The 13,299-nt window shown below is 42.9% G+C and overlaps 1 protein-coding gene across 1 annotated transcript in view; it reads left to right on the top strand.

Annotated features, from left to right (window-relative positions):
* Nucleotides 1–2,306: 2,306 nt before the first annotated feature.
* LOC141110622 (uncharacterized) overlaps nucleotides 2,307–13,299 on the top strand; it is a 138,028-nt gene continuing 127,035 nt past the window's right edge. Inside the window, exon 1 of the mRNA XM_073602065.1 lies at nucleotides 2,307–2,449. Coding sequence (XP_073458166.1) covers nucleotides 2,401–2,449 — 49 coding nt within the window. The 5' untranslated portion in view covers nucleotides 2,307–2,400. The remainder of the gene's footprint in view (nucleotides 2,450–13,299) is intronic.

Genomic DNA, 13,299 nt, shown 5'->3' with positions numbered 1-13,299 from the left:
TTGTCTCTTTTGCTTTCACTAGCGGCTTGTTCTAAGACCCTTAACCTTGCCATGGCTGTGGCATGCTCACATCATTTTTCCAAAACATTCATTTCTGCTTTCTGGCGTGCAGCTTCAGCTTAGTTCTCTGCTTTCTGGCGTGCGGCTTCAGTTTCTTTCTCTGCTTTCTTTTGGGCGAAAGCTGCCTGAATTTTAGAATCTTCAGCATCTACACGGCCTTTATGAGTTGTTGACTGAGTGCAGAATAGACAGTAGATGCAGAGCGATAAAATCTGGATTCATGAACAGAGGCGGCTCTAGGCTTTGTGAGGCCTTAGGCATAACCTAGACCTGAGGCCCCATTAACATCTATAATGGGAAAAAAATAATAATTCAAGCAATAAAAATTAATTGCATATATTAAGAGTACTGGTGTCAGTACTCTCTATCTCAGCGCTGGTGTGCCAGTATACCAGTACTGAGATAGAGCACACTGACACCAGGGCTGAGAGCACACTGACACCAGGGCTGACACCAGGGCTGAGAGCACACTGACACCAGGGCTGAGAGCACACTGACACCAGGGCTGAGAGCACACTGAGACCAGGGCTGAGAGCACACTGACACCAGGGCTGAGAGCACACTGACACCAGGGCTGAGAGCACACTGACACCAGGGCTGAGAGCACACTGACATCAGGGCTGAGAGCACACTGACACCAGGGCTGAGAGCACACTGACACCAGCGCTGAGAGCACACTGACACCAGGGCTGAGAGCACACTGACACCAGCGCTGAGAGCACACTGACACCAGGGCTGAGAGCACACTGACACCAGGGCTGGGAGCACACTGACATCAGGGCTGAGAGCACACTGACATCAGGGCTGAGAGCACACTGACATCAAGGCTGAGAGCACACTGACACCAGGGCTCTTAATATATGCAATTAATTTTAATTAATACTTAGTACTGTGCGCTGGTGTCAGTGCTCTCAACCCCCCAGTCACCTGCACACCCCCCAGTCACATGTACACCCCCCCAGTCACCTGCACCCCCCAGTCACCTGCACATCCCAGTCACATACACACCACCCAGTCACCTGTACCCCCCCAGTCACATGTACACCCCCCAGTCACATGTACCCCCCAGTCACCTGTACCCCCCCAGTCACATACACACCCCCCAGTCACATGTACACCCCCCAGTCACATGCACACCCCCCAGTCACATGCACACCCCCCATGCACACCCCCCTAGTCACATGTACACCCCCTAGTCACATGTACACCCCCTAGTCACATGTACACCCCCCAGTCACATGCACACACCCCCAGTCACATGCACACCCCCAGTCACCTGTACCCCCCCAGTCACCTGTATACCCCCCAGTCACATGTAATCCCCCTAGTCACATGTAATCCACCCAGTCACATGTACCACCCCCCAAGCCCATGTACCTCACACATAGCAAGGCTCTGTCCCCTCACAGCTCAGTCAGTCGGCTGCACACAGACAGGCTACAGCGTACTGGAATTGGCTCCGCCTCCACCACGGAAGCACCGCCCTGGAAGAAGGGTGGACTCCGCGATCCTGTACTGAGGTACTAGCTGTGCCCTTGCACAAGATATCGGCTGAAAGGACGGACAGGATTTGCTGGTGGATGGGGCAGGGCAGTTGACGGTCTCTGTGTGTGTGTCTGTTGGTGTTCTGACGAGAAGGACACCTGCTGTTCCAGTGGAGTTTTCTTGAGGTGGAGGGGGTGTGGAGGGGTGGAGACTGGGCAGTGCCCTGGTGAGACGGGGTGTTACAAAGCAGAGAGGAGGCAGACTGACTGTACTCTGTATGAGGCAGCACGAAGCTCCGCTGACTGTACCTGGGACTGATGTAGTATGAGGATAGCCAGAGGCGGTTCTTTAGGCAAAGTAGGCGGTGGCAAGGCCCCTGGGAGGGCGAGGCCTTAGGCGACCGCCTACTTTGCCTAATTAGAGAGCCGCCTCTGGCAGAGGGGTATGCATTTGCCCTGCTGCCTGCGTACATAGGCTTTACTATTTTCTCACTGTGCGTTTGCAGTTCGTCGGTGAGAACAGGGGTTAAATTCTTTCCTGAAATGTAGAAAATTGTTCTTGGATACAAAGAAACATTTACAAACCATTCCAAGTCTTTGCACAGGTGTCCAAACATTTCAGAACATTTGTTGAACAAACAGTAAAATGCAACTGTGTAAAATATGGATTTTGCCAAAGAGGAACTGCTTGTACACCTTGTACCCTGTACCTTGGCACAAAATGAAACTCAAATTAGTATAAATATCTCTTCTGTAATCCCAAATCCTCACTCAACTCTAGTTTCAGGTACAAGATCTGTAAGGCTACTCGAATATTGGCCTTCGAACTTGAACCATAACCATAACTTCCATAACCATGAATAAAATCTTCATTGTCTTGATCGTGAGTGCTATGGTAACTACAGGTAAGAAATACTTACGGCATTAAATTGTATTTTTTTTTTTTAATTTGCGTTGCTCCATTGTACTAAACGTTTGTATTCTAATACAAATTGAAAGTAGTAAATTGGAAGCTACAGAGTGTGTGAATTCTAACAACGAACTGGTCTTATTTACTCCAATTGTGTCTGTTAACCCTTTCATGACTAAGCCTATTTTTTGGTGTTTACAAGTTAAAATCCGTATTTTTTGCTAGAAAATTACTTAGAGCCCCCAAACATTATATATATATATTTTTTTTTTAGCAGAGAATCTAAAGAATAAAATGGCGATTGTTGTAATATTTTATGTCACACGGTATTTGTGCAGCGGTTTTTTAAACGCAACTTTTTGGGAAAAGGGCCACTTTCATGAATTAAAAAAAAAACAAACAGTAAAGTTAGCCCAATTTTTTTGTATAATGTGAAAGATGATGTTACGCAGAGTAAATAGATACCAAGCATGTCACGCTTTATAATTGCATGCACTCGTGGAATGGCGACAAACTATGATACCTAAAAATCTCCAAAGGCGACGCTTTAATTTTTTTTACGGTTACCAGGTTAGAATTACAGAGGAGGTCTAGTGCTAGAATTATTGCTCTCGCTCTGACGATCACGGCGATACCTCACATGTGTGATTTGAACACTGTTTACATATGCGGGCGCGACTTCCGTATTTTCTTTGCTGCGCGAGATCGCAGGGACAGGGGCACTTTAAAAAAAAAAATGTTTTCTTATTTATTTTATTTTCTTTTTATATTCATAAATTGTGTTTAAAAAAATAATTTTTTTATCACTTTTATTGCTGTCACAAGGAGTGTAAACATCCCTTGTGACAGTAATAGGTGGTGACAGGTACTCTTTATGGATTGAAGATCCCTCCTTTGCACTTCACAGTATTCAGATCGCCGTTTTCGGTGATTCTGAATACTATATATTTTTTTTAAAACTGGCGCCATTGGCAGCCGAGTAAACGGGAAGTGACGTCATGACGTCGCTTCCGCGTTTACAATTAGGGGGCTGGAATGAAGCCGCTTATGGCTTCGTTCCAGACTGTCAGTAGCCGCCAGAGGAGACGGATTGGTGATCAGGCCTCCCGGTGGATCGGGAGGCCCGGTAAGAGCAGCGGGATGCGGCGGGAGGGGGGGACGTCCCCTCCCGCTCCTCTGGTATAACAGACGAGCGGCTTTTAGCTGCATCGGTTGCTATACTTGGAAAGCCGATCGCAGGCTCTAAAAAACAGCACTGGGATGATGCCTGCAGCTGCAGGCATCATCCCAGTATAACCCCCTAAAGCCGAGTTTGCACATATGCGTACGCTCGGCGGGAAGGGGTTAAATATATAATTGAAAGCATTTTGCTAAAACTATTTATAAAATGCAATAGAATACCAGTTGATTCTGCCAGAGATACAGAGCTGATAATATTTTGAAAGGTCAGTTACTGAAAAAGAAGTTTGTTGATAAGCAATATAACCCTGAACTTATAGAGAGGGTCCACCAAAAATGTCTTACTGGTCCATCCAGGGCTAACAATAAAGACACATGGCCCCAGATGGATGTTAGAAGAGAAGTATGGGTTTCACAAAAAAAATAAAAATCTATACCCACTTAGGTGGATGCAGCTTTGGTCCAATCCTGCATCTGTCCATCTCCAGCTCTAAAACCAAGAACTGGGCAATCAAACAATACTTTAGCAAGCTTTCGAATGAACTGCACTCCTATGATCCATAGGACAAGAACAGCCAAAAAAAGCTTTATCTATACTTCTCAGATATATTTCATAACACATAGAACAGAGGGAGTAGTCTATGCCCTCCAATGCCCATGCCAGATCCAATATATTGGACGAGCCAAATGACCAATGTGTATGAGAATTAGGGAACATGCCCAATGCATTAGGTTACCCTAAGCATAGCATCTCAAACCATGATGCAACTCATTACAATAAAGACTTCTCCTCCCTAATTTTTTGGGGAATTAAAAAAACCCCTATTGGGAGGGGAAGTAATAAAATAATCACCCTTAGCGAGCGGGAATCTTTTTGGACATATGAGACCCTTCATCCGCTAGGCCACAATATTGATTTTGGCATTAATAGGTAATTATTAGCTTAGGTTATCAATTTTATAATTTTTTGTCAATATGTAATATTTAGTGTGTCACGTATTATTATTTTCCTCATCTCTCTCATGTAATTTTATTATATTTTTAAGGTCAACATTGTAGTTGATTATTAGTGAATTTTGGGGAATCATTTTTGAGCTGCACACTTAGTGACATCATGCTTGTCGATTTTACTTATCTTGCCTTTACTTTTTTACCCTGTATTATTTTTTACTCTACATTATTATTTCTTTAGCTCGTTTTTTTAGATCGTTTTTAAATAAGATATCCAGTTCATTTATATATATTTTCACATTTACTTTCATTCTGACCATATGAATGTTTTATCTTTGTTTCATTTCCTAGACTTTGTTTCGTTCCGAATTAGTTTAATGATTTTTGACAAATTTGTTAATTGGTTAATATCCGAATGAACGAAAACCTGTTTAACAAACTTTTCTGAATATTCATAATTTTGAATATTCAAAAATTCGTAAATTTGAAAGAATTCGTAAATTTGGAAATTCGAAAAAAATCAGAAATTCGGAAATTCGAAAAAAATTGAGAATTCTGAAAAAATTGGAAATTCGAAAATTCCAAAAATATCAGAAAATCGGAAATTCGAAAACCTGAAAAACCAAAAATTCGAAAATCTGAAATAACTAACTAATAATTTAACTATTAAATTATAGGTATTGGAATTTCCTTTCAAAATTTTCTGTTAGTGAATGTAAAGAATACAAATTTATCCGAAGTTATGAATTATCCGAAATAACGAATGCCATATCTAAATGAATGGAACATTACGAATTAATAATAATAAATTACAATGATAATAATAAAATGTTTTATTATTATTATTAATATTTATTATTAATTTGTTCCGTTCCATTTGTTTAGATGCAGCATTCGTTATTTCGGATAATTCGTAACTTCGGATAAATTGGTATTCAGTCACTAACAGCCAAATTTGAAAGGAAATTCCAATACCTATAATTTAATACTTAGTAATAGTTAAGTTATTATTAGTTAGTTATTATTTCAGATTTTCAAATTTTCTGGTTTTCGAATTTCAGATATTTAAAAAAATTTTCTGATTTTTTTTTTGAATTTCAGATTTTCCAATTTTTTTTTCAAATTTCCAAATTTCTGAGTCTTTTCCAATTACTGAATTTTTTCGAATTTACATTTTTTTCGAATTTATGAATTGCGATCATAACAAATGACCCGAAAAATGGAAAAAAACGAATTAATTAATTTTTCATCAGTGCACATGTCTATTATTTTACCTTAATATTTTTAATTTCATACATATAACTATGCCACTAATCATGTCTCAGCTTTCCTCCATACCATACTCTTATTTATCTGATCTCATAAGCCTTTGGTTATTTTTTTTTTATATTAATATATTTTTATATATAAATAGTTTTACATTTTTTCAAATTTGTACACCTATTCATATATATTTCTTACACATTTTATATCATTTTTATAACACTTTATTGTCTTGTTTAATAAAGTATTGTTCACTATTAAAGTAGTATTAAAGTTTTGTTCTCTTTTAAATTTAAAATAACAAACATATTATATTTACCTGCCCTGTGCAGTGGTTTTGCACAGAGCAGCTCTGATTCTCTTCTTTCCGTGTCCCCCATAGGTGCTCCTGGCTCCTCCTATTAGGGCAGTGCCCCCAGAAAAAGCTGCTTGCCCTGGGGGCACCTCCTGAGCCGCTGTTCTATGCGTCCATAAGACACATAGAGTCGTGGCTCACCCCTGCTCTCTCCCCATTGGCTCACACTGCTGTCTCTCTCAATGAGGAGGGAGAGTCCCGGGGCAGCCAAGGCTATCGTGACCATCGCCGGATTGGAGGAGGCTCAGTGGATTTGGGGGGGGGCACTGAAAGCAGAGGTTTTTTACCTTCACTCATAGAAGGTAAAAAACCTTCAGCCATTAAAACCAATTTAAGTATATTTTAAAGCCTTCAGACATTTAATGATTTCTAAGATATATATTTTATGTGAATTTTTAGACATTACTTTATATTATATTTGGTGCTGTGTAGTTCAGTTAGTATTGTATACCATTGTGTTATATTCCTTTATTCACAATCTTCTCTTTTTATTAAGTTTGATGGTATGCTGGTGCTTGTAGTCTGCTTTGTAAATGTCATTAAAGTGATACTAAACACACCCAGTTTAATTGATAGTATCCCTTCTATTTCTATATATGGATGATGGCACTGTAATTATTTTATTAAAAAAAAAAATCTAAGTACCTTTTTCCTAATCAATGTACAGGTATCACATGCCCCAGATATTTCCCAGCCTGCCTGCAGGGAAACATAAGCAGGAGGAGCTTCTAGTCCTCCGCTGCTGGTCACATGTTCAAAATAAAAAAAAAAAACAGCCTTTGGAATTCAGAGTAAAAATAAATAATTAATATCAATAAAACTTTTATAAATTGTCATACAAATATAATATTTGAAATCAAATCTTCATTATTTTTTGGCAATTGGTGTAGGTGGATTTCTGCCAGTCATAGGCTGCATCACGCCTTTCTAGCCTGTGTCTTAGAATAAGAGGGAGGTGAAGCCTCCATCAATCTACATGTGATATCCCAACCCCTATTGTGTTTAGCTGGTTAGTGGGCATGGAGGAGGAGAGAGGGAGTGGGCTGTCATATACCACTGTGTATATGCCCACATGTGTGGCTCTATAGTCACATGGACTGCTCAGATGTGATAGGGAGGAAATGCTCAGCGTAGAAACTCACTGAAAAACAAGCATGTGCAGAGTTGCCAACCATGCTGTTCAAAATCCCCAGCAGGATCAACCAGCTTTTTTTTTTTTTTGCAGAATACAGAAAGTGAATCTCATAGTGACTGAGTGACTATGAACAGCATGTAATACACTGATACATTGATAGTTTTTTATGATGTGGGTTTAGGGACACTTTAGGTCCCACTTGCAGTGCTTTCCCCGCTCTGCTCCTTTCGCTGAAGCTGTGCTTATAAGCTGGCATATTCTCTTTTGGGCAGGTTTGGCATAGAGGGCTGTGCTCCTGAAACATGTTGCCACCCACCCTTTCCTGAGACTCTGTGCTATACCAGGTCCATGCAGTGCCGTGGACACCACCAGCTGTCATCTTCCAAAGCAGCCAGAGGGACAAAAGGAGGGAGGTAGTAGTTAGATGAGGAGAAGCAACAGTTAGCTGAACTGATAACTTTGCCCTGAATGGGAAAATCACAGATTTTTCACTTTAATTCCATCATGTTGTCTTTTTGTATTTTAGGGCATCTCAAAACCATGTGCAAAAGGTGTTGGAATATTGACTCAACTGAATGGGCACAGAAAAGGATACAGAATGTGATGGAACCAAGTGCATGATGCTGTCAGAATACTACAATATCAGTAAGTATGGGGGAACTGCGCGCTGATATATACTATGTTACCAAATGTATTGGGACACCTGCCTTTACACATGAACTTTAATGGCATCCCAGTTATAGCTCATAGGGTTCAATATTGAGTTGGCCCACCCTTTGCAGATATAACAGCTTCAACTGTTCTGGGAAGGATGTCCACAAGGTTTAGGAGTGTGTCTATGGGAATGTTTGACCATTCTTCCAGAAGTGCATTTGTGAGGTCAGGCCTCTAACCTCTCTAGGCCTCTAACCCTGGCCTCCTTTCCTCTCTAGCTTTCCTCATCCCCTCCCTGGCTCTCTACTCCTCAGGAGCGCATTCTTCCTTCCCTAACACCACTTTTCTGCCTATCTTCTTCCTGGTTTCTGATCCATCTCCTCTTCCTAGATTTGTATAGGCTACAAATTGTACCATTGTATGGATATTGGTGGGCCTAGAGGATACCCCGCTCTTGCGGGAACCTTCCCAGGACCACTTGGCCCCCAGGGCTTTAAAAAGGCCTATACTCTGCTATTATATCAGTTCTTGTTTTCATACTGCTGCAACTTGTTTACTTTTGTAAGCTAATTTTTGTTACTACTGTCAATTATTAGAACTGATCCCCTGTATGGCTCTCTCTGCAGCAGCTGAAAGCTTACTTCTTCTCCTCTCCCTCCCACCAGCTTTTGGCTGCTGCAGTGTGAGCCTTGCAAAGGATGGGTTCCAGTAATCGCCCCCCTGCCGCACCAAGCACTCTCCTTGGACACCAAACATTTCCCCCTGCTGCCCAGGCCCCCATGTGTACCCCTGCCACCACCACCGTGCCACCTCCCTCCCTCTCCTCCTTCCAACCGGCAGATGCATGGACACCATAGGATCCCTCAGGATGGAGGGTCCGGTAAATATATCACATTTACCAGCCCCTTCCTTTCCTTAATGAACACAATGAGTGATCGGTAGTGATCACTCACTGTGTTCATTCATAACTGATAGTAAACTGTCTTTATTTGGGATGAGGGGGGCTGACAGATTGGCTGTATGGGGCCCCGTGGTTTCTCACAGCAGCCCTGGGTGTGGCTAACACCATTGCCCCTGATGAGTCACAAGCCTGTAGCTTGTCAATCATCACCTGGCCACACCTTGTCCTGTCCATTGCTTTTTATATTGACAGCACTGCCTGTGTTGTTGAAACCCTCTCATCGTGAGCATAGTGCTGTATCTGGGTATGGGGGGCATATGATACACAAAATGTAGGAGGATTCAGGTCAGTGAGGAAAGGTAAAGGAAGGTTTTTGAACTTGGACTGAAACATTTGGAAGGATTCCTTAACACTTAACTAAGCTCCCTTACCCACACAAACTTAAAGTGGGGTTCCACCCAAAAAAACAAAAATACCTGAAAAATTCTAAAAAAAAAAACAAAAAAAAATTGGATATTTTTTTTTTTTACTTACCTCTAAATGCCTGTTGCTAGGTGGTCCCTCATAGTCTGCCTCTTCCTTTGCCTGGGCTGGTGACATCACTTCCCCTCGGCACAGGAAGGGCTCGGCTCTGCTCCCTCCCTCCTGTCAATCATCTGGGACCCATTACAGGTCCCAGGTGATTGAGCGGCCAATCACGCCGCTCGCGCATGCGCAGTGGGTGCCAGGCTGTGAAGCCACAGCCCGGCGCCCACAGTTGAAATGCCGAGCGGAGGGGGGGGACGAGCAGGGCTTCGATCCCCCGCATTGCTGGACCCAGGGACAGGTAAGTGTCCAATTAAAAGTCAGCAGCTGCAGTATTTGTAGCTGCTGACTTTTAATTTTTTTTTTTTTTTTAATGGACCCCCTGAGTGGAACTCCTCTTTAACTACACTTAGCCCTTAAACTTAACACTTATCAATGAACCTGATCCTGCTTAGCTCTTACCTCAAACCTATTGGGGTTGATTTACTAAAACTGGAGAGTGCAAAATCTGGTGAAGTTCTGCATAGAAATGAATCAGCTTCCAGGTTTTTTTTTTTTGTCAAAGCTTAATTAAACAAACTAATGTTAGAAGTTATTGGCTACCATGCACAACTGTACCAGATTTTGCACTCTCCAGATTTCGTAAATCAATCCCATTGTGTTACTAAAGCTAACCCTTACACTCAAACGTTGCCATTTAACCAGCCCCCTAATGTGTAACCTACCATTTAGCCCCATAAACACTAACCTTGACCTTCACCCTAACCACTAAGCTGGAAAACATTTCTCGATCTCGATTAAGTCCAACAAGGTGTATGCCACCTCATGGACTTATCTCTTTGATTTACAATTGCATTTTTACTGAGTGCCAAGAGCATAGGTTTTGCTATATTTTCTCCATTACTGGACCTTCTGGTCCCAGCTCTACAACTGCATAGTCACCTGCAGCCACTGTGGCTTCCCCTCCTCTAGCCCAGTCACAGAGAACATTGTATTATATTAGCTTATTCACAAAATAAAAAAGGCTTCTGTGAATGAACAGCTGAGTGTAGGGTTGGGAACAGCGGCGGCCGGTCCATAAGGGGCGCAGCCCCCCTAATTCCATGTGGGGCGCCAGACTCATCTTTTTTTTTTGGAAGCACATGATTAGAGCCTGAGGCTCTGATTGGCTTCAAAAAGGTCAAACTCACCCAATATTCGCTATGGTCTTCCGGCTTCTCCTCCCGGCCAATCAGAACAGGAGGAGGACCTTAAGACCAGATTAGCTGGAAGGAGAAGCCAGGGAAGCCATGTATATTGGGTAAGTGCAGACCTGGTGGGGGATTTGTTTGCCGCCCCTCCCAAAAAATTGAGCACAAGCTGCCACAGGGTGGGAGAGTTGCTGTTATATAGAAGGCAGCATCTCTTCTGTTTTTTTTGTCAAAGCTTAATTGAACAAGCTGATGTTAGAAGTTAATTGGCTACCATGTACAGCTGCACTGGATTGTGCATTCTCCAGTTTTCATAAATCAATCCCATTGTGTTACTAAACCTAACCCTAACACTCAACTGTTACAATTTAACCAACCGCTAATATTTAACCTAACAGTTAGCCCCATAACCCCTAACCTTGACCTTCACTCTAACCACTAAGCTGGAAAATGTTTCTCAATCAGTGGCTACAGACGCTGATCGGTGTATTTTGGCAACAGCACAATGTCCCGACAGGGGGGCATTCCTTCAGGGGAATCCCATCCTTTGTTCAGGCTAAAAAAAATACTAACAGTGTATAGCCAACTTTAGATTGACCTAACCCATAACTATATCCCAAAATCAGATTTAACCACATGCCGACCGGGCCATAGCCGAAAGACGGCTACAGCGCGGTCGGGTTATCCCGGGTGGACGTCCATGGGACGTCCTCCCAGAATCCTGCTCTCGCGCGCCCCCTGGGGCGCGCACCCGAGAACATCCGTGACCGCCGGGTCCTCACAGATCACGGTAAACGGCCGCTGATCGCGGCCGTTTACCATGTGATCGCTCCGTCAAATGACGGAGCGGTCACATGTAAACAAACCGGCGTCATGTCATGACGCCGGTTCCTCCCTCCCCTCTGTGTACCGATCGGTACAGAGGGGGTGGAAAGGGGGAGGGATCAGATGGTAGCAGCGTTGTGGGCTGCATCTGTAGTGCCCACAACGCTGCTCAGTGACAAATACAGTCACATGCAGCCATCCCTCCATACTATAATGCGATGCAATACCCAGGAATACCCTGCAATACTCTGCAATACTCTGCAATATCCCACAATACTCTGCAATACCCCACAATACCCTGCATTACTCTGCAATACCCCACAATACTCTGTAATACCCCGCAATATTCTGCAATACCCCAAAATACCCCGCAATACCCCACAATACCCCACAATACCCTGCAATACTCTGCAATACCCAACAATACTCTGCAATACCCCGCAATACTCTGCAATACCCCGCAATACTCTGCAATATCCCCACAATACCCCGCAATACCCTGCACTACTCCGAAACACCCCGCAATACTCTGCACTACTCCGCAACACCCCGCAATACTCTGCATTACCCTGCAATACCCTGCACTACTCCGCAACACCCCGCAATACTCTGCAACACCCCGCAATACTCCGCAATACCCTGCAATATTCCGCAATACCCTGCACTACTCTGCAATACCCAGTCATACCCAGTCATACTCTGCAATACCCAGCCATACTCAGCCATGCCCAGCCATGCTCAGCCATACTCTGCCATGCTCAGCCATACTCGGCTGTACTCGGCCTCTGTATGTGGAAAGTCTCACACATGTGATATCGCCATACTCAGGAGGAGTAGGAGAATCTATTTTGGGTTGTCATTTTTGGTATGTATATGCTATGTGTTAAGAATATTGTATAAATGGACAACTTTGTGTTAAAAAAAAAATGTGTTTTAACCACTTCCCGCCCGCCATCATAGGACGTCATTGACTTTGTGCGGGGATATCTGAATGATGCCTGCAGCTACAGGCATCATTCAGATATCAGCTTTTTCAGCCGGCGATTCTCTACACCATAAGAATGATCATAGCAGCTGTTCCACTGCTTGATCATTCTTATGGGAGGCGGAAGGGGACGACCCCCCTTCCCGTCGCCCTGCGATGCTTCTACCGACTCACCGCTACGATCAAAGCCAGAATCTTTTTTTTTTTTTTTTTTTATTTCAGGCTTCCCAGCCTAGGGATGAGATGTGGGGGTCTTATTGACCCCATATCTCGCTGTAAAGAGGACCTGTCATGCCATATTCCTATTTCAAGGGATGTTTACATTCCTTGTAATAGGAATAAAAGTGATCAAAAATTTTTTTTTTGGGAAAAAAGTGTCAAACTAAAATAAATAAAGTAAAATGAACAATAAAAAGAAAAAAAATGTTTTTAAAGCGCCCCTGTCCGTGTGCTCGCATGCAGAAGCGAATGCACACTTAAGTCCCGCCCACATATGAAAACGGTGTTCAAACCACACATGTGAGGTATCGGTGCGATCGGTAGAGCGAGAGCAATAATTTTGGCCCTAGACTTCCTCTGTAACTCAAAACATGTAACCAGTAAAAAAAAAAGAGTAAAAAAATTTAAAACGTCGCCTATGGGGATTTTTAAGTAGCGAAGTTTGGCGCCATTCCACGAGCGTGTGCAATTTTGAAGGGTGACATGTTAGGTATCTATTTACTCGGCATAACTTCACCTTTCACATTGTGCAAAAACATTGGGCCAACTTTACTGTTTTGCTAAAAAAAACATATATAATGTTTTGGGGTTCTATGTAATTTTCTAGCAAATAAATGATGATTTTTACATGTAGGAGAGAAATGTCAGAATTGGCCCGGGTGC

The sequence above is a fragment of the Aquarana catesbeiana genome, linkage group LG10, assembly GCF_042186555.1.
Source record: "Aquarana catesbeiana isolate 2022-GZ linkage group LG10, ASM4218655v1, whole genome shotgun sequence".
NCBI classification, from domain to species: Eukaryota; Metazoa; Chordata; class Amphibia; order Anura; family Ranidae; genus Aquarana; species Aquarana catesbeiana.
This window is presented reverse-complemented; position numbering and strand designations above follow the sequence as displayed.